This window comes from Sorghum bicolor, chromosome 5 (assembly GCF_000003195.3).
Source record: "Sorghum bicolor cultivar BTx623 chromosome 5, Sorghum_bicolor_NCBIv3, whole genome shotgun sequence".
In the NCBI taxonomy this organism is placed as follows: Eukaryota; Viridiplantae; Streptophyta; class Magnoliopsida; order Poales; family Poaceae; genus Sorghum; species Sorghum bicolor.
In genome coordinates, this window is record NC_012874.2 from 51,885,555 (window position 1) to 51,905,306 (window position 19,752).

General features: G+C 41.6%; 2 protein-coding genes and 1 long non-coding RNA gene across 8 annotated transcripts in view; 1 reads left to right on the top strand and 2 right to left on the bottom strand.

The window, feature by feature from the left end:
* LOC8075814 lies at positions 1 to 10,217 on the bottom strand. Its single transcript, XM_002450713.2, has 3 exons — positions 7,878 to 10,217; positions 7,580 to 7,698; positions 1 to 585 (listed from the first exon to the last, which is right to left on the bottom strand). Exons 1-3 carry the CDS (start codon positions 10,188 to 10,190, stop codon positions 174 to 176), a joined length of 2,844 nt encoding a protein of 947 aa, XP_002450758.2. The 5' UTR covers positions 10,191 to 10,217; the 3' UTR covers positions 1 to 173.
* LOC110435712 lies at positions 4,146 to 13,563 on the top strand. 3 transcript variants are annotated; one of them, XR_002453558.1, is made up of 4 exons: positions 4,149 to 7,349; positions 12,034 to 12,733; positions 12,833 to 13,000; positions 13,075 to 13,563. It is a non-coding gene; the product is annotated as an uncharacterized LOC110435712 (long non-coding RNA). The 3 variants fall into 3 exon arrangements; XR_002453557.1 differs by having other exon boundaries at positions 4,161 to 7,349; positions 12,833 to 12,963; XR_002453556.1 differs by having other exon boundaries at positions 4,146 to 7,349; positions 12,833 to 13,563.
* LOC8068735 (putative disease resistance protein RGA3) overlaps positions 12,129 to 19,752 on the bottom strand; it is a 24,155-nt gene continuing 16,531 nt past the window's right edge. The window contains exons 2-3 of one of the 4 annotated variants that reach the window (XM_002450715.2): positions 17,567 to 18,682; positions 12,129 to 12,565 (exon numbers count right to left, since the gene is read on the bottom strand). In XM_002450715.2, coding sequence (XP_002450760.2) covers positions 12,524 to 12,565; positions 17,567 to 18,682 — 1,158 coding nt within the window. In that variant the 3' untranslated portion in view covers positions 12,129 to 12,523. Of the gene's footprint in view, positions 12,566 to 17,278; positions 18,683 to 19,752 lie in introns of those variants that run through there. The other 3 variants (XM_021461659.1, XM_021461658.1, XM_021461660.1) reach the window with 3 other exon arrangements.

Below are 19,752 nucleotides of genomic sequence, written 5' to 3' on the forward strand. Positions count from 1 at the left end.
TAGCAAACGTGTTACTGGTATTTTCCAGAGGTCGTTTTGTGTAAAATTCTCCATCTTTAATAGTAGCAATTAAAAGTTCCGTTCCTTGATAAATATATATAGACTCTTTTGAGTGTGTTTCTATTAAATAAATAAAAGATCAGGTTTATATATACGACTAATATAATTGGTGCCTAGGTAATAGGCATGCTTTTTGCTCTAATCTCCATGCCTTCAATGATGAGCCCTTTCTTGGCATAGGTGTCGGTTTTCTCAGACAAGTGCACTTTTACCGTGCTGCTACTATCATCACCCAGGCTGAACTCACCGAGCCTGAGCTCCATCCATCCTTCAGAGCGCGTAACCGGGTAAGCCACGCGATCCACGCGCACAGCGTCTTGGTCCACAAAGGAAACAATGGCACCAAACGTGGGTACACCATCCACTAGGACGCATGACTCCCCCCATCTCAACCCATCGTGCTCATCTGCCAACATGTAAACAAGGTACACATCGTAGCTAGTGTTGGCGGGGAGGGCCCCTTGAGGGACATTGCCCTCAATCTCCAGCCACCACACTTCTAAGAGTTCCATCGATGCTGCAAACCTGTAATGTGCAAACCACACAAAAGCAAAGTCATGAGTTCATGTTTAATAACAGGAACAAGTACAGAAAAACACTTTAAGGAATTGATACTGTTGCTATTGCTATGAAAAATAAAATCAGTTTTAGAGGGGAGTTTTGAATCGTTGTTTCTAAGACTATCGTGTTATATAAAATGAAATGAAATGTGGATAAAACGTTCATTCTCAATGAAGAGTTTCATCTTTTTCTTTTCGTTCCCTGTAACTGCTTTGTAACTTTTGTCCTTTTAATAAATTAACTGTAGGAGCCCCGGCTCCTCCAGATTTTTGAAAAAAAAGTTTCATCCTATCGTTTCATAGACATTTAATTTTATGACTTAAAGAGAGTTGATAATCATGTCAAAAGAGTATCACCATCCCCTTGAAACTCACTTCTTCTCTCTATAATTAAAAATGTTGCCACATCATCAAAAGAGCTTATATGACAAGTAATTAAATACAAAATAAAACTCTGATAGAATTTTCATTGAGATATCTCAATGGATAGTTTCATGACATTGTTTCCAATACTACCATGTCATATAGAACAAAATGAAACTTGGATGAAATACTCACTCTCAATGCAAAGTTTTATTCCATAATTTCATAAGCATTTAATTTTATTGCTCATACAGAGTTGATAATCGTGCCGAGAGAACTTTTCTCTCTCTTCTTAAATACTCTCTCTCTATTCACGAAAGAATGCAATTCTGACATCCCGAGAAGTCAGACCATTCAAACTTTGATTAAAATTATATTAAACAGTACTAGAAACAAAGATTAGTTACAAAATTATTTTCATAATAAATTTTTTTGGAGATATAAAGGCTAATATTATTTGTATAAACTTGGTAAAAGTTGAATTAGTTTGACCAGCACACTTCCTATAATTGTGTTCTTTATTGGACAGAGGGAGTACACTTTCATATTAAAAAATATCTATGTGACAACATATTTAATGTAAATGAAACTTACTCCTACTAAGACCGGCCTAAGAAGATAGCAAGAAGCTCAATAGTGGTGGTTGTAAACACATTTCTACAGGTGTTTTTCGTAACCACCAGCGCTAGGGGCCAGTACAAATAAATCTTTGCACCGGCGGTTAACTAAGAACCGCCTAAAACAACCGCCAGTAGAAAATAGATTTCCACAGACGGTTCTCTTAGCCAACCGCCAGTGGAAACATTTCTCTAGAAAATATGAAATCAGCTTTTAAAAATAGGAAAAAAAGATTTTAGTCATGTATCTTTTCGCGTAAAATCGCATGCTTCGCGGCCGATGGGATTCGAACCCGAGACCTCACCCTCGCGCGTCTCCTCTACCACTCCACCCATCACTCAGTTATATCTATATTAGAGTTTAGTTCCCCACATATTATCCTAAACCGAGCATATATTGATTGTTTAGACCCTAAGCGGATTCAAATGGAAAAAATGTCAACTACAAAGTTTCATAACTTTTCAAGATCTACAAGTTTTATATTGGTAGTTTCTCCATCCGAGGTCATTAACAAAATTTGAATTTCAAATTTAAGAAATTCAAACATATTTTTCGACGACAAGATGATTTCAAATGAAAAAATTATCAACTACAAAGTTTCACAACTTTTAGAGATCTACAACTTTCATTTTGGTAGTTTTTCAAACGAGGTCATTTGAAAGCTAAAAAAATCAATTTCAAATTATTTCTACAGGCGGTTTTGTTAATAAACCGCCTGGAGAAATATGATTTTAAGTGGCGGTTCCTTAGGAGAACCGCCTGTGAAAATCAATTTTCACTGGCGGTTTTGTTAAGAAACCGCCTGTGCAAATACACCATTTCTACTGGTGGTTTTCTTAGGAAAGCTGGAAGTGAAAATTGATTTTCACAGACGGTTTTTGAGTCGGGCAAGCTAATTTCTTTCCACAGGCATTCTTTAATTGAAACCGCCTGTAAAAATTATGCTCCACCACCAGCGTAGAGCTTTTTTATACTAGTGGTATGTGGGGATTGGTGACATTGCATCAATATTTTTATTTATTTTCCATGAGTGGTGAGTTCATCTATATTACTTTGTTTTAACTGTGAAAGCAGGTTATTACTATTGCAAAAAAAAAGGATTTTTGCAATGATGAGCTATTGATACTTCAACTGTCTAAAGCTGCTGTCATAAAATCATTCTTTTTCATTGTGGTTTATATTTGTGTTAGCTCAATTTTTAGCGGTAATAACTTTTTTAAAGAAGCTTTTAGTGGGCGTAATAAACAAGAGCGAAAAGTCTACTTTTTCTCTCCCAATTTTCACGAAAGTCCGTTTTTTCTCCCTCAACTTCAAAACTGGGCAAACCACCTCCCTCAACTTTTCAAACCATACATTTTACGTCTCTGAAGCGGTTTCGAAGGTGGTTTTGCTACAGTGATGGTGGTTTTGTCTTTTTCTTTTTTTAATTATTTCGGCTTAATCTTTGAAAAATCATAGTAAATCAGAGAAAATCATAAAATATAAAAACCTAATTTTGTTGGACTCCACATAAGTAGATCTACACAATGAACATACAATATACTCCCTCCATTCCAAATTGTAAGTCATTCCAAAAATCTTGGAGAGTCAAAATATTTTCACGTTTGACCAAAATTATGGAGAGAAATACTAAGATTTGTAATGTAAAGTGAGTATACTATGAAAATATAATTAAGAAAGAATCTAATGATACTTAGTTGGTATCATAATAATTATTATTTTATCATATAAATTTGGTCAAACTTAGAAAAGTTTGACTCTCCAAGATTCTTGGAATGACTTACAATTTGGGATGGAGGGAGTAGTATGCTTTAGTACAAAGTTTTTGCTACAAAGGTTTTGTCTTTTACTTTATTTATTTATTTGGCTGAATCTTTGAAAATTATAGTAAATCATAAAATAGAAAATCTATTTTTTTTAGACTCCACATGAGTATATATACACAATGAACATATAATATAGGTATGTTTTAGTCTGACAAAATAATTATAGAAGCTGTAGCTATGAATTATTTTAATTAATTACAGAAAAATATAGATCTAAACCTAAAAAAAGTTATACTAAAGTATACCATATTATATATTTACTGTGTAGATATGCTCATATGGAGTCTAACAAAATTATATTTTATATTTTATGATTTTTCTATAATTTACTATGATTTTTCAAATATTTAGCCGAAATAAAAAAAAGACAAAATCTTTATAGCAAAAACTTTGTACTAAAACATACCATATTATATGTTCATTGTATAGATCTACTTATGTAAAGTTCAACAAAATTGAGTTTTCTATTTTATGATTTTCTGTGATTTACTATGATTTTTTCAAAAATTAAACCAAAATAATCAAAAAAGAAAAAGATAAAACCACCGTTACTATAGCAAAACCACTATGCGCTGTATCAAAACTGCCTTAGAAACTACTCGAGAGAGGTAAAATGTACGGTTTGAAAAGTTAAAAAATGATTTACCTAGTTTTAGAGTTGAGAGAGGGAAAACGGACTTTTATAAAAGTTAGAAGGAAAAGTTGACTTTTTCCTAAACATTATATACTGGCCCGTGTTACAGAAAGTGAAAGTTGAAAGGAAGTGCGGCTGGAGGCCCAAAGTTTAAGGACCAGGAACCGTAGCTCCCTGCTTCCGACTATTGGCATCGCGATCCAGATAACTCCCGACACCGCTTCGGCTTCGCCTCCGCGAGATCGGGAGATGCGAGTCCGCATCCGCGGCCGCGGCCGCCGGTCCGCTGGATGCTCGCTGCGCTGCCTCGGTCGTCCGCACTCGGCACTCCACCGGCACCGAGGGGCGTCCGGACAGGCCCCACGCCCGCACGCCACCACTGATCACTCGATCAGACAGGAAGAGGACATCGGGTACTTATCAGTCATCACTGATTTACTAATTCACTGCACTCAATCATGAATTCGTGATTCAGGTTTATAATTTCCCAAATTTATAACTCAAGGCATTTATTTGAACATCTTAGATGTTGCCTAAGAAGCATTTGTCGGTGCTCGTAAAGGAAAAAAAAGAAAACAACAAGATCTCAAAAAGATTTTTTTTCTGTGGGCATGTATTTAGTTAAAAGGGAGTAGAGGAACGTTACAAGCTATCTGTCAATGATAAGCACCAAGCTTACTAAAGAGGAGGAAGACCAAAAACACAAAAAGGAAAAAAAGATAGAGCTACAAGAAGTTGAGGATTACAGCAAACTTAGGCAAAAACATGCCTTATCTAGTCAACGGCTATATGGGCTACGAACTCCCTTACTACCTGACGCCATGCTCAGCCGTAGTGGCCGCATACAATCCAACTTACGACATGAATCCTTAATGCGGTTCGGCCAGAAGCATGTCAACCTTTGTGGTGAAGTCGTCCAAAAGCGTTTTGTCATGGAACAGGACCTTGAAGGCTTCATGCTTGAACTCCGAAAGCGGTTTAGCAAAGATTGTCTCATACTTCTGCATAGCTGCAGAGTTAATGGGTTGTGCTAATTGCGTGAGCCTGAATTTGACCATAAGAACCTGCTACGCCTGAAGAGTTAGGTTGGTTGCCCGAGGTTTAGCAGCTACACGAGTACTCCTACGCGCTTTGACTCTAGGTTGGGACTCTGAGGGTGGGTCTTCTCTGAATCGCAGGAGTTTGGAGAGCGAAGCAAACTCTCTCTTGGATTATGCGTGAAATGTCAGTGACTGATGCATCAATGCCTGAGGAGGCATTCCGCACCAACCATGATGGTGTGACTTGTCCCCTTGCTAAGGTGACACAAGGGGTGAGTCTGTCTACCCACTAAGTGGGGCACAGAGGTGGTGTCTGTAACTTTAGGTCACCATGCTATGGCAGTGTCTGCTACCCACAGGCGCAGACATGGGTGACTACTGACGTTGCCCCATCCTCTAGCTGGGTAGCCATCAAAGTTGAAGCTAGGTCGTCAAGTGGAGGGCATGTGACGATCCAACTAGCGACGAGTGAGGTTACGAACTCCTCAAGCGTCTGGTCATCCAAGGTGTTGCGACCACGGAGCATGGGTCAAGCCTAAGAAGGCACGTCTGGTTGGCTGACTCACCACTATTGGATATAGCATCCCTAGAGGAGACGGTGGTGCCCACCCCGGCCGTCTTCAATGCCTCGATAAGCGCAATAGTAGACGACACAGTCAGGGCTCCACATGACCCTGCCGTGGCGTCCAAGCTCCCAATAGCCAATGTGTGTGGTCGCTTGCATCACGCGCGAGGTGCCAGAAGTGCCGGCAACACATGCAACACGGGGGTAGCTTACAAGTCGCCACCCAATGTGAAGAAGAGAGAAAACACTTGCCGCGCAGTTCCTCCAGAAAGTGCCTAGGTGGTCCTCGTCGCTTCGATGCATTGGAGCAGTACTTTGAGTGGGACAAGCTTCCGAAGGCACATGCGTTAGCACCTTCTACTAACCGTCAGCATCGGGTGAAGAGAAGCTATGCCACGAGTCGGTGGGGCACCCAAGGAATGAGCCTCTCGTGGACCAATAAGCGCCAAACACCATCACCCACGATGCGGTTACCATGATGGTTGTACTATTGCGGATGGGTATCCCATGAGTAAGCGGTGGGCGCCGCTGATGGTGCTTGCTCCTGCTGGTCGGCTTGCCGCCTCTACCTTGGCCATGCGTCCCGCGGCGGTGTCAACAGTGTTCTGGACCTCAACGGAGCACATACATGCCCATACAAGCGGCGGTGATGCCGAACGGTGCTGTCAGCGAATGGCGTTGAGGTAGGAGGGAGCCCTTGGTGAACTCTCCTTGTCGGTGTAGTCTTTGTCGGAGCAATTGATGGATTCTTTAGCCCACTGACGGAACTTGGAGCGGCCCTTCGAGCCACAACTTGGAAGGAACAGGGTCCAAAGGGGGCGAGGGTAGAGGAGGGGCCCCACTCTCCTGTGCCACTACAGCCACCAACTTGCTAGTGTGGCTAGTCACGTGCATGCGGCGGGGGACGCTCTCCCCAAAAGAGGCGACCTCCATCTCCAGATCTAGGGGAGTGGGGCCACCCTAGGCGCTAGAGCAGCCAGATCTGGCAGGCGCCATTGAATGGACAACATCAAACACCGGCAGTGGCTGAGCACCAGGCCCCCTAGGTCTGCGTGCCCCCTAGGCCCAAGCTTGCTGTGGGGAAGGGCAGTCATGAGGTGGATGGAGGTGGGGAGGTCAACATGATGACCACTGTCGGTGGCGGCGCTAGAGGCTGTTGGATGCTATAGTTGCCTCCAGCAGACGCGGTGCTATGGGAGGTAGTGGCGTCCGGGCCGCGAGGTGGTCATCGATGACCTGCCGAGTTCGTGAGGCGAGCGGGGAGAAAGAGAAGGGGGTGGGGAGTAGGTGGCGGACGTTGGCAAGGTGGCTGCCGCTGGTGCCGACTCTGAAGCGGATGTGGCCACCAGGGAGGAGCCCTAGCGAGCGAGGCTGGGCGCTTGGACCGTCATACTAGCCATTTGCTTTGCACCCCTAGATAAAAGATTTGGCAATCCTAGTTCATAGAATCACAAAAGGGTGCTATACATAAATTTTTTCCAGCTCTAAATAATGCTGAAGACACTTAAGATGGGGGGGGGGGGCACGAACATGATCATACTTTAATTGAACATGTTGATGTTGATGCCAACGAAGGTGTTATAGGAGAACAAAATTTAGATGCAGAAGCTGATGGTAATGACGGTGCTACAAGGGAGCAAAATTTAGATGCAGAAGCTGATGCCAACGAGGACACTCCTTGAGGTGAAAATTTTTACCGTTATTTCAGTTTCTTTGTTGTACTATCGTTATCTTTAGCGAGCTAAGATATGCTGCAAGTTAACTCTTCTTAGTATCATATACTTTAATCGTCATGTTAAAAATTATATTGCTGTTTTGTTTGCCCAAAACTTATGCTTACAATTTTGAAGAGAGTTTGCAAGCAATAACCTAATTTTAAAATTACTCATGCCATTAATTTCTCAATATCGAACCTGGACAGAGGATGAGAATGCATTCTCCAGTATCTGTCATCGTGTCCCCAAAGGATGTACAACGATCTTGCTGGTAAGATGTAGCTGTTACTGCAACCACGAGTCTCCAGCCAGAAACCCTGCACAAAAGCATGTATTGTTTGTTTGAACACAAAGTAGAGCAATATGACGAATGAATAATACCCATGCATTGCCTTGGTTAGAAAATAAGAATAATGTGACCTAAAAGTCATCATAAACTTGTTTGTCATCGGGAACATTAAATTCGAGGAGATACAATGCAATGCACGGAACATACCTGTCGTTTGATTCCTGCAAATTTAGCTTTGTTGACCCCTGATTCGCACCACCGATGTAGTTCATCATTACAGTCAATGAGTAGATCCTGCAGACTATAAAGCTGTGGCAAGGATTTAAGGCTCTTGCATCCTTCAATTGTGATCTTCACGAGTGATTTGAGATCACCCATCCACCCTGGCAATGCTGCCAGTCTATCACAGCAGCTCAAAGTGAGGAACCGAAGGAAAGAGAGGCGCCTCATTCCCCCCGGTAAGAACTCCAGGGGACAGCTCACAATCATCAAGCTGTGAAGAGATGTCAGGTCCCCCAACCATTCAGGTAGGTGTTTCAGGCCATGGCATTTACTTACCGTCAAGGACTGGAGGGAGGAAAGGCTCTGAATGCTCTCTGGTAAAGCTTGGATCCCATGGCAGCTAACGATGGCCAAGTTCTGTATCCCAGGGAGATGGTGAAGCAATTTCCAGTTATTTGGAGCAACTTTGCATGACAACACTTGTAGCACTGTCGCAAGCTCACCGCCTCCACTGTTTATGTCATAGGATGATGTTATTACCCTATCACTGTTATTTATGTCCCACTCCTCTGCTCTTGGGAGGCCAGGCTTGAGATTCAACTCGGGGCAGTTCCAAATCGTCAGCTTGACCAGTTTAGGGAACATGAACTCCTCCCTGTCCCGGCCACAATGATCACTACTTGTACTACCTGACACCGTAATGACCCACTCCTCAAGGTTCCGCATATCATTCAGAACAAACTTTTTCAACCTTGGGAAGAACAATACAGATGATGATGAACGGTCACTCCCGCCACACAAGTCCCTGTTATCGATCCTTGTGATTTTAGGCATCCCTTTTAACCGAAGCTCCTGCAGTGCTGGCAGCTGACCTAGTGGTGGCAGGTGGTCGCACATAGGCAGGTCCTCCATGTTGATCCGTATGAGGTTGCCAAGAAAGGAGGTCACTTTGTCAATCCAGCCATTAAGTGCACAGCTTGCAAAACCTGATACAAGAAAATGGGGTGATGCTCCACTGTTTACAATAGGTTGCTGTAGGAACAAATCTGGCCATGATTTGGCAAGGCTAGACCGTGTGTAATATGCAACTGTCTCAACCTGTTCCAGCAAGCTTCTTGTATCTTCAATGCCTGAAATCTCTAGATTAATTAAACACTGCATGTTATTGCCTTTGGCTAGCAATGTATCAATCAAACCGCAGCAATCACTTGTCCCCAGATCACTGAGAGTGATGAGGGAAGCATTAAACTTCCATCCATCACTAGGAAGATGTGGAGAACTGCTGCTGGAGCCATTGACATGCAATTCCGTAGTGTAGCTAAAGGGGCACTGCAAGCCCATGTACTCTGCCAATGACTGCATAGCCTCATCCTTCCCAAGAAGCTGTTGCGATGCTCTACTACTTGCTCTTACTTCCCAGTCTATGCTTCTTGGAGGACATGGAATCATTGTTAACCTAGGGCAGTGGTATATGTTGAGCTCCTGAAGCGAAGGGAACATGAACCCTTCGGGCCTGAGCTGGTGCTGGTGCTGGCTACTAGCTGATGCGGTAGTGCACCATTTGTCTAGGTTCTCCATGTATTCCAAAGTGAAACTTTGCAAGTTCTTGAGTGCTCCGGTGTCATCACCTAATTCTCTGCCCAGTCTCCTGATTTTAGGCATCCGGCATAGATGCAGCTTCTTGAGATTTGCAAGCTGACCAAGCTGTGGCAAACTGGTGCACATTGGAAAATGCATCAACCCGAGTTCGTGGAGCTGACCCCGGCAGAAGGAACCGATTTCTACGTTCCATTTAGGGAACCTTTCACCCATGTAACCCTGTACCCTAAACTTTTGAAGATTTTCAGGTGGTTCAAGCGCCTGAAGTAGTGCCTCGTCCTCAACGAATCGGCCAACATTCAATGTCCACATCAGTCCCAAACTATGTAATCCTGATCTGGCCGGCATCTTTAGTGCTTCAGCCTCATCAACTTCTCGCACATTCTCGAGGCGATACAGTTCCAGCTCAGAGAACTTCTCCTGCTCCAGCTGGGTAATGTTGCTTCGGATGCTGCCAACCTGCGCTTCAATGACAAATGCAGGTAATGACTGCAGACCAGCACCTAGCCTATGTTGCAGAATGGGTTTCCTCACCGATTCTGCACAACCATCCAGCAAAATGAACCTGACGCTTTTCATTTGGCCCAGCCTCTGTGGTAAATTTCCCAATTGACTACAGTCAGAAAGATTCAGTGTATGGAGATGTTCGAGGTCACAAAATTCTTCAGGCAGACCTACAAGTTTCGGACAAGATGACATATCTAAGTAGTTCAAACCCAGAAGCTTGTTAAGACCATCAACAGGTATGTTTAATTCAGAACAGCTTGAGATGTCGAGGTATTGGAGACCAGCAAGTCTAACGAAAGAATCTGGTAGCTTGGTGAGTTTCAGACAGCCTGATAGATCCAACTTTTTTAACTTCTTCAGCACACCAAGAGATTCTGGTAACATGCAAAGACAGGAGCAGCCCGACAAATTAAGGTTCTCCAAATTCTGGAGTCCGGCAAGATCGTCAGGTAATGAACAAAGTTGATAGCAGTTCTTTAGGCAGAAAAAACACAGGCAGTTGAGTTGGCAAAATGAGCTGGGCAGTGCCTGCAGATTCTTACAGTCTGATATGTCAAGATGCATCAACTGACCCAATTTGGTGACTGAGTCTGGTAGTTTGGAAATGGTACTGCCATGTAGATTGAGATACTGCAGTTTGGACAAAGTGCCGATGGCTTTAGGGAGCTCTTTGCATTGTATTCCTGAAGCGTTAAGGTACCTCAGCTGCATCAGATTTCCAATCAAGGAGGGAAGCTTCTCAATATGAAGCCCACTAATATCCAGGACCTGCAGGCGTTTGGCAAATGAGGAATTGTACCATTTTAACTTCAATGTAGGACAATCTTTAATATGCAGAGCCCTTAACCCAGCAAGCTGATTAATCTTATGCAAGTTCTCCTTCTCACAAGCAAAAACCATGGCATAACGAGGTGAATCATGTGTACATAACATATTCTCCTCATTGAAAATTACTAATTCATCATCACAAACTAACGTAGCAAGGTCGTGTACCAAGTCATGCATCTTAAGTTTGGCTGGAGCTCCAGAACTCCTCATCGTCACCTGAAAAAAGTAACTCAAGAGATCAATGGAATCACTGGCTAGTATTTTTTTTACAAAGAATGTTTTTATTGTACATAAGATAATTACATCGAGTTGATACAAATATCTTCAGTTCGCTCCCGAGCTCGACATATTGAGATGCACAAAGCCTAGAATAATGCATCATGCAATACAATAGAACAGATGAGGTAATATTTTATACTAAATCGTAAGATAACCTGTTGCTGTTCTTGTTTATTTTGCTGCAGCAGAGAGTTGGCAAGTCAATCAACCTTGTTGTCCTTTCTATCTACTGTAGAAGCATGGCAACAGTGCCAAGTAGTGGCTGATATAATCCAAATAGTAGGCCTTGATTAAATCTAGGGTATAAAGTTTTTGGATGTCACATGGAAGTGTTCGGATAGTAATAATAAAACAAGTTACAGAAGTCCTAAGTACTCCGCGAGACGAATTTACTAAGCCTAATTAAAGCATGTTCACTTGTCTAAAAAGCCATGGCTGAAGGTACTGTTCGTTGATTTGTTGTGAGAAAAAAAACACTGCTGAATGACTAGCATATTCGGCAGATAAGCACAAGCGAACAAGGCTTCATTAGGACATGTTTTCTGTAGCTTTACTATAGCATCATATTGTCAAATCATGGACTAATTAGGCTTAAAAGATTCGTCTCGCAAAATATTCGTACTATGCAATTAGTTATTTTTTAATCTATATTTAATACTTTATGCATATACCCAAACATCCGATGGTATAGAGAGTACAATTTAGGCTGTACCAAGTAGTGGCTAGTGGTACTGGTGTACCTTTCAGTTGGTAGCTAGAGATGTATATGTATCAGTTAGCATGGCAATGAAAACAAAGTTCAGCTAAACCACATTTCAGAGCAGAAGAGCTGCTGTTCGTGCTGTGTGTGTTGTGTTCAACCCCTTCTTCTACCTGTAGCCGTGTGAGGTTGTGAGTATTTTGGTGAGCTAGTTGCTCACCTGTGCAGGGAGATCAAGGGGCATAAATCAATATTCTCTCCTACAATTGGGAACCGGAGGCTGAAGGCTCAGGCTATCCACGATAGTAAAAAATATTTCCATCGTTTGATCCTGATTTCACCGTCCTGATTTACTTCAGTGATTGGTAACTGTTGTTGAACACGTGCCAATCTTCCTGTGGCCCGGACCAAAATAGTTCATTCGCGAACCGTCTCGGCATCTCTCCATCCATCACAGCCAAAACAAAAAAAAATTACCTCCCTCTATCTCTCTCGAGGCATTGGCACGCGAGAGGTGCCAGCGCTGAACACCAGCGCCCACGCTGCTCCCCTGCCCCTGCACTCGCCTTCACTCCCCCTGCTCTCTCTCTCTATCTCTGTGGCGGTGCCACGGGAGCCCCTAGCACGGCGGCGGCATGTACGATGTCACTGCTGCTATCTGCCCCTTCCTCTTCTTTGTCCTAGACCCTAGATCCAGACGCGGCTCTTTCGCTCCCTCTTAACTGCCTGGATGGATCCCTAAAGAGCACATGATGTTGGGCTGTATATATGTAAAAACATATGTCATGTATGTTAAAATATATATACGAGTCTCGAGAAGAAATGAAGATGTTCCTTCAAAAAAAAAGGAGAAACGAAGATAAGGCTATATGGCAGTAAATGCACACTATATTGATGAGGATTGAAAGCTAAAAGGCTTTCTTTTGAGGTAACATATTAATGAAAAACTTCCTTTTTTGTTGCCTGTTTGTTTCTTTTGAGGTAACAGATTAACTAATCTTGCATGTGTTGTCATTCGATTTTGTAGGTTCTTGTATGTACCACAACCCAATACTTCTGAAAGTCATAAGTGTTGTCCTTCATGACATACTCAAGGGATTGCGGCATTGCATTAAGAAGAAGGTGTCGACCATGACTCTCGACAACTGCAGCACAACAGTATTGCAAAAAACTCGACCTGAGCACAACACTATTCGTAACTCCAGCTTGCTTACCTTCCCTCAATTTAAATATGCAAGAGGTGTTGATATGTGTGCTTTGCTGTGGCAGGGGCATCACCCACGAATCCTCGCCCTTCCTGAGGTAGTTAGTCAGACGGAGCTCGAAGCGGTGGCGGCGCATGGAGGTGTGTTTCCTGTCCCCATCCCCGCATGACATCCTTGGAGGTGCAAGTTTCGCGGAGGCAAACCACCCCATCTCATAGCGCTACTGCGACTCCTTGGCGGCCGACATGAACGCTGCCATAGCCAACATTGATGCGGCGGTGGGAGAAGTGGGAAAACGCATTGCGAAACAGAGGAGAGGAGGCTTTGGCAAAAGCCGGAGCTTATCTATTGGTTTATCCATACCCATTGACCGGTTTTGATAATTAGGATATTTGAGTTTCCAAACTAACCCTTAGGGGTCTAGCGTTCTATCTCATACATTTTGTATTATGTTTGATATTTATTGATCTTAAAACAAGATAAGGATGACGTTGAATATTCATTCTCATAAACATATCAGAAATCTGATTTTGAGTATTCGGATTTGGATATAGTATTGATATTTAATATCCGGATTCAAATACGAACTATCCATATAGGGTTTCAACTATTTGAGGCCAGACAGATCATAACATACGCATCCTGTTTCATCCCTACATATGGGTATAAATGAATGCATTACTTCCCCCTTGGCATCACTACTTCTGTGCCATGATTAGTGAAATCTACTATGGTCCTAGATAGATTTGGTGAAGGAATATCAAAGTTTTAGTGTGGACTTTGGTGCAAGGTGTTAGAGCTCGTACGAAGGTGATGGAACTATCTTTCATATATTTGACAAATACTTGTCTTTTGAACCTCTACTTCCCCACCTAATTATGTGAGGATAGAGTTGGATGTGTAACTGGAGGAGGAAACAACAAAATTGGACATCATTAATTGGTGGAATATGTTGCAGGGATGAAGTATCCTACTTTGAGAAGTGTTGCTTGAGAAATTATGGCAATTCCTAACCCTATTAGCATCCAAGTATGTCTTACCCACAAGGATTCATGGGTGTGGGTCCGAGTTAGAGTTTAGGATACAGTCATGGGCAGGTAAATGCTTTACCTACACCTTGAATGCATATAGGACCCAATTTTGTGACTTGGGGTTCTAGTGTTTATTAACCAATGTGTTGTGACCAACGTGTGTTTCATAGCAGTATTCACATTTAAGTAAGCCAAAAGTTGAATGGCGACAAGTTTCTTGCCCCCGAAGATTGAAGACATGGTTTGGTGTTTGGAGTATGGTACAAAGAATATTTGTGAAGACTAAGAACATAATATAGTGAATGTAAGCTTAGTGCTTACAGATGTACGCTGCAGTGTGTACATGGCCTCAAAGATATTCATGACTTGGTTCAAGGCACCAAATTAATAGCCTTGAAGAAGTGCATAAGGGATTGTAGGTTGTTCTGTCAGCCTCATGGTCTAACTGGCCACGTGACATTTGGACTGCGAGCCAGAGATAGGAGCACTTGCTCTAGCGTTGGGCTTGGCCAGTGCACCAAAATTGAAGCGTGCACTATTTTAGAGCCATGGCCCACTTGGTGACTCCTAGCGGTCGGACCGCCGATGTTGACGGTTGGAATTGTGTTGGACTGAAGAGCACAGGAAAAGCCACTATTCAAAAGGAGGAAAAGCACATGTTCTGTTGGTGGACCACTAGACCAATTTGGTGGTGGGACGAACCTTACTAGTGCGTGGTTTCTGTCTTGCAATGTGGCCATGGTATGGGCTGTTTGGAGCATGGGTCTTGGGCCGAGCTGCAGGTGGTCATTGGCATGCGTGGCAACAAGTTGTTGGGCCTCACAGTCAATCATAAGAGCCGGTTGGACCAATGGTTGGGCTGGTCCAACTTTATGGCTCCCCCTTTATATATAGAGGGGTGGCAGACCATTTTAATGGTTGAACACCTTGGGGACTTTGTGCCCTCTTTTTGTGCAGTGTTCTAGCCCTCCAACTCACTTGTACTTAGCGGAGATTGTGTTCGAAAGTGAGAGAGCAAATCCTAATGCATTGCATTGCGAGGTTTGCTTTGAGTGGCAATAGATGTTTCTCTTGCAAGCAAGTGGTGCTTATTATTCTTGGAGGTTGCCACCTCCTAGATGGCTTGGGAGCCTATGGACTCCATGTAGCACACATGGAGATTGTGCAGTGCTCTAGAGGAGATCGTATTGTGAGGGCTATTGTGCTCACCCCGTCGAAGATCACAAAGAGCAACTCTAGTAGAAGTAAGGTGTGAAAAGTGCCAAGTGGTTCATCCAGATCAAGTGCTAGAGCTCACGTTGGTGAGTGTGAGTTTGCAGGCTTGCTACTAGCAAGAGGATCAGTGACAACCTTAGACTTGCCTTAATGGGGATTATGTAATTGGAAAGCCATCAAACCTCAGAATAAAAACCATCATGCCAACATAGTCTTCTTGTTGGTTTGCAATACCCTGCTATATTTTCCATGGATAATAGTACCAATGCTCTGTGCATGCCTAGGCAACTCACCATTGAATCGGTTGATAGGCGACAGCTCTCTTCATCCCGACAAGTCAGGGAAGAAATTGGCCTGTTCCATGATCATTGTCTCCTCTGGTCCTCTCCTTCAGTCTTCTTTGTGGTCAGTCTCAGTGTCACCGTGCATGACACCCAACTGCCCTCTCGTCCTGTCGTCCAGTAGTTCGTCCAGTAGTTTTGTTCATCATGTTGTTCTGTGTTGTGGTAGTGTCGCCAACTCACCATGCTTTAGCAAAGTTTGTGGACATACCTTCATTAGGGCCTCCCCAGCGCACCACGCTGGAATACTGCCTCAATCTCCACGTATGCATGAATCGGCCATGTCATAGCAAGTAGTGCTTCCACAGGGTGTCAGAGGCCCTGTAGAAAACCATTTGTCTCGGCCGAGAAAAAGCAAAGGCAGCTGTTGAAGAGTGTGTTGTGGTGAAGAGGCACTCAAACATGACGTTGCTTCCTCTCAAAAGTAGAGCATGAGAACAAAAAACGAGAAACAAGAAAGGTGTGCTCTGGGACCATAAAAGTGATAGGAGAGCAGTGGGAGCAGCTACCTGCACTGAGAGACTACCATTTTCAATTTATCTAACTCCTACATGGACTGTAACTTTTTGTTGAGGCACACAGCTAGTGCTGCCCGCGTTGTGCTGCCCTTAGGGAAACACTATGGACGAATTTTTGTTTGAGTGCTGATACTTTGTCTAGCATCAGTTAGTATGAATGACTTTACTAGCACTTCCCTATAACCTTATGAAATTATGTCTTTTAAGTGTATCAATACCACCTATTACTTTGATCAAGTGATGCTTTGATCTAATTTTGTCATATGCCATCTGGCTATGGCCTTACCATGTTGTGCACTAAAATAATTCCTTGTGCTGTGGGTGTGGTTTTATTAAGTTGTTAAACACCACTTATTTACTGGTATTCTGTATCATTTATATTTATTATTATTACAAAATATTCTAGATGTGTCATTGTTTTTTAGAGAATTGTGTATCCGCGTATCCAAATCTAGAAGCAATGAAGATAGGGTTAGATTTTTCCAAACACCACATGATAATTCATCCCTGACAACCATGAGTTTCCTTTATTTTATTCTTTGTGTTGATCCATATATAATTGGGTTCTTGGATTATGGTTGATAAAAAGCTCATTAAATCTCTTTAATCAAAAAATGGAAAATTATGATTACCGGAACATATGGAAGTATTCACAAGTACTTTAAAGGGTGGGAGGTAAAACCAGTCCTAGCGGTTTCCTAAAAACATATATGCAAGTATTCAGATGTACTGATTTTGGCGGTTTTAACAAAACATGGACGATTGGGGACTTATTGCACACTTTGGAGATGCTACAATGGAAGTCTTTGGTAGCCTTGGATGTATGTTTAGCAATGGTTTATGCTAATGACTTTACGTCTCTAGTGACATGTTATTATGCGTAAAGCATCATATAAAAGGTAGAGCTTGGGTTGTTTCGATTCCATCATCTAAAAGTGTATATTGGCAGTGGACAATATTTTCATACAATTGAATTGGTCAAAAACTCAAACCAATTTCATGAATTTTTTGTTGCGCAAATAATTAAACTAGAGATGGTTCATATTCAGAATAACATAAAAACTCAAATCAGAATACTAAAGAGCCCTCATCTTGATATCAACCCACAAAGCAATTCACAATGAATACAAGAAAACACCATTTTCTGCACTGACAAAAGACGCTAATTTTAACTGTCCATTCATAATAAATACAAAGGAGAGCCAACCAAATGGAGAAGCAATGTCTGTTTTTAATTCATAGTCTGAATAGTATACTGGCTCTGATGATAATGAAGTGATAGTGAGGGGTAGTTCGTATATGGGTCAGTCCCTCTTTTTATAGAAGTACATGAAAAAATTGAAGTAAAGTACTAGGTTCCATTAACTTACGGTTATGTCAACTCTATGGAAGCAAGCATGAAGCTTTTACAGAGAGCTATATAATTGAGTAAGTGAAAGACAATAACTCACCGAAGATGGCCCTGAATCTTGAAGAAATGACATGTCCAATAATTCGCGAATGTTTTCCTCTGCAAGCCTTTTAGTTTTCCCCGGGTTTTCAATTATACCCTGATTTTTCCAGGGGTTTACAATTAGCCCAAGAGCAATCCATTGGTGGCATAATTCTTCACGATCAATCTCACAGCCTTTAGCAAAACTTGCACAGTAGGCAAAGCATAACTTTAGTCTTGGAGTCATTAAGTGGTATGTCAGCCTGAGTGATCCAAGAACAGTTTTCTCAATAGCATCTCGTCCATAATCTGATGTGGGCGGAGAGATACCTTTTATTAAACTCAATAGTTCTTCACCGGTTCCTGGTTTCAATAGGGATGCAATAGTCTTCAGAGCCAAAGGTACACCTCTGCACTTTGCTACAATTTCATCCAGTGCAACTTCTGGAATATCACCTTCACGGAAATATGAGGATGCAACATGCTTAACTAAATCAAAGCTGAGTTTGTCTGATAAAGGTTCCAAGGGGAATATTATTGCTTTTGGCGTATTCAACTGAATAGCTTTGCGTGAAGTAACTAAGATCGAGACATTGCTGCCTAGTATACCCTGCAATCTCTCCAAGGGAAATGAATTCCAAAGATTATCCAATACAATGAGACATCTACCCGTGAGGACCTTTTCGAGATGCTGGTATATGGATTCAAGAATCTCAAGGTTGCAATGTGTAGGTTCAATTATTGAGATTATTTTTTTGCAAATCTCTTTCTCATCACAATTTTGGGGCAAGGAAACCCAGGCCCTCTGTGGAAATGCCTCCTTGATTCTTTCATCATTGAACACCAATTTTGCTAGTTCAGTCTTGCCAACACCAGCAAGCCCTTGAATAATGGTACAGTTATTAGTTTCTTGAGCATATGTATTGGAGCTAAGCAGTATATTAATGACACATTCTTTCTCAACTCTACGACCAACAATCACATCTGATGGCCTTGATATTGTTTCTAGTTCCTCATAAGTAACTGGTTTGTGTTCACGTCTCCACTCAGTCCCAAATTGTTTTTGCTTCCTTATTTCATCTAACTTTTTATTCATCCGCTTCATGCGTTTGGCCATGTCACCACTAAACATTATCTGTTGAAACAATTAATTCATCAAATCCAGATGTCTATTTTGGAGTGAAAACATTAGTCAAAACCAATGGTAAAAAATGTATAGACACCATACAATATATTTTTGTCAAATATTAATGCCTCAGTGAATACCTAGATTTAACACCAAAATTGGTCAAAAACAAAGATCACTTTGCCCGTGGATATTTGAATATAAAACAAACTATATACTGAAAAATGCATGATGAAACATGATTTTCAGTGTATTATATGCCATACCATTCTAGGGTCCATGTGTGTGTTGTGGAAGAAGGTGCGGATGATGGTGATCCCACAAGGACCAGCGCCCTTCAGTTTTCCATTAATATAGTTTTTTTATTTGAAAGCCTAAAGAGATTCGGTATAATGTGTGAGATATTTGTATAATATTTAGAGAGAGTATAGAGACTTGGGTGACAACACCACGTCTCCCTAGAGACAAATACAATATCCTAATTACTAGATATACTCTAACACCTAGAGACAAATACAATATCCTAATTACTAGATATACTCTAACATGCTCCGCAATCGTAAATAGGAGTATCACAAATAGTCGGAACTATAGATGAAGTTGGGATTAAAACGTCCCCTGTAGTCATATTGGGAGCATTGTAGATGGTCAGACTAGATAAAGTCTAAGGCTATCCCCATAGTCATAGCAATGTTATAACACTCCAAAATTTTTAATTTTGGATTGTTATTAGAAAAACATTAAATTAAATAAGGATTTAAAATTTTTCTAAAATATTACAAGATTTTTATTAATTATTGTTTTTATGAAATGAGGAAAATGTGAAATTTTAAAACTTTTATAAAGATAAGTGATAAGCGAAGGGTGTTTGGTTTTGATGTGTGCTTTGTGCTCTAGTTTTGTTTGTCTGAGAAAAGTAAATTTTCAAAATTTCTAGCGAGCCACGTTTAGGTCCTTTTGTTTTTCGGAGAAATAAAATTTCAAAAGTTCTATTTGAAAACTAATTTATAATTGAGTTGAAAAATAATTTAAAAATGAGTTTTTAACAAGATATGCTTTGTTTCTAAAAGTAGTAAAGA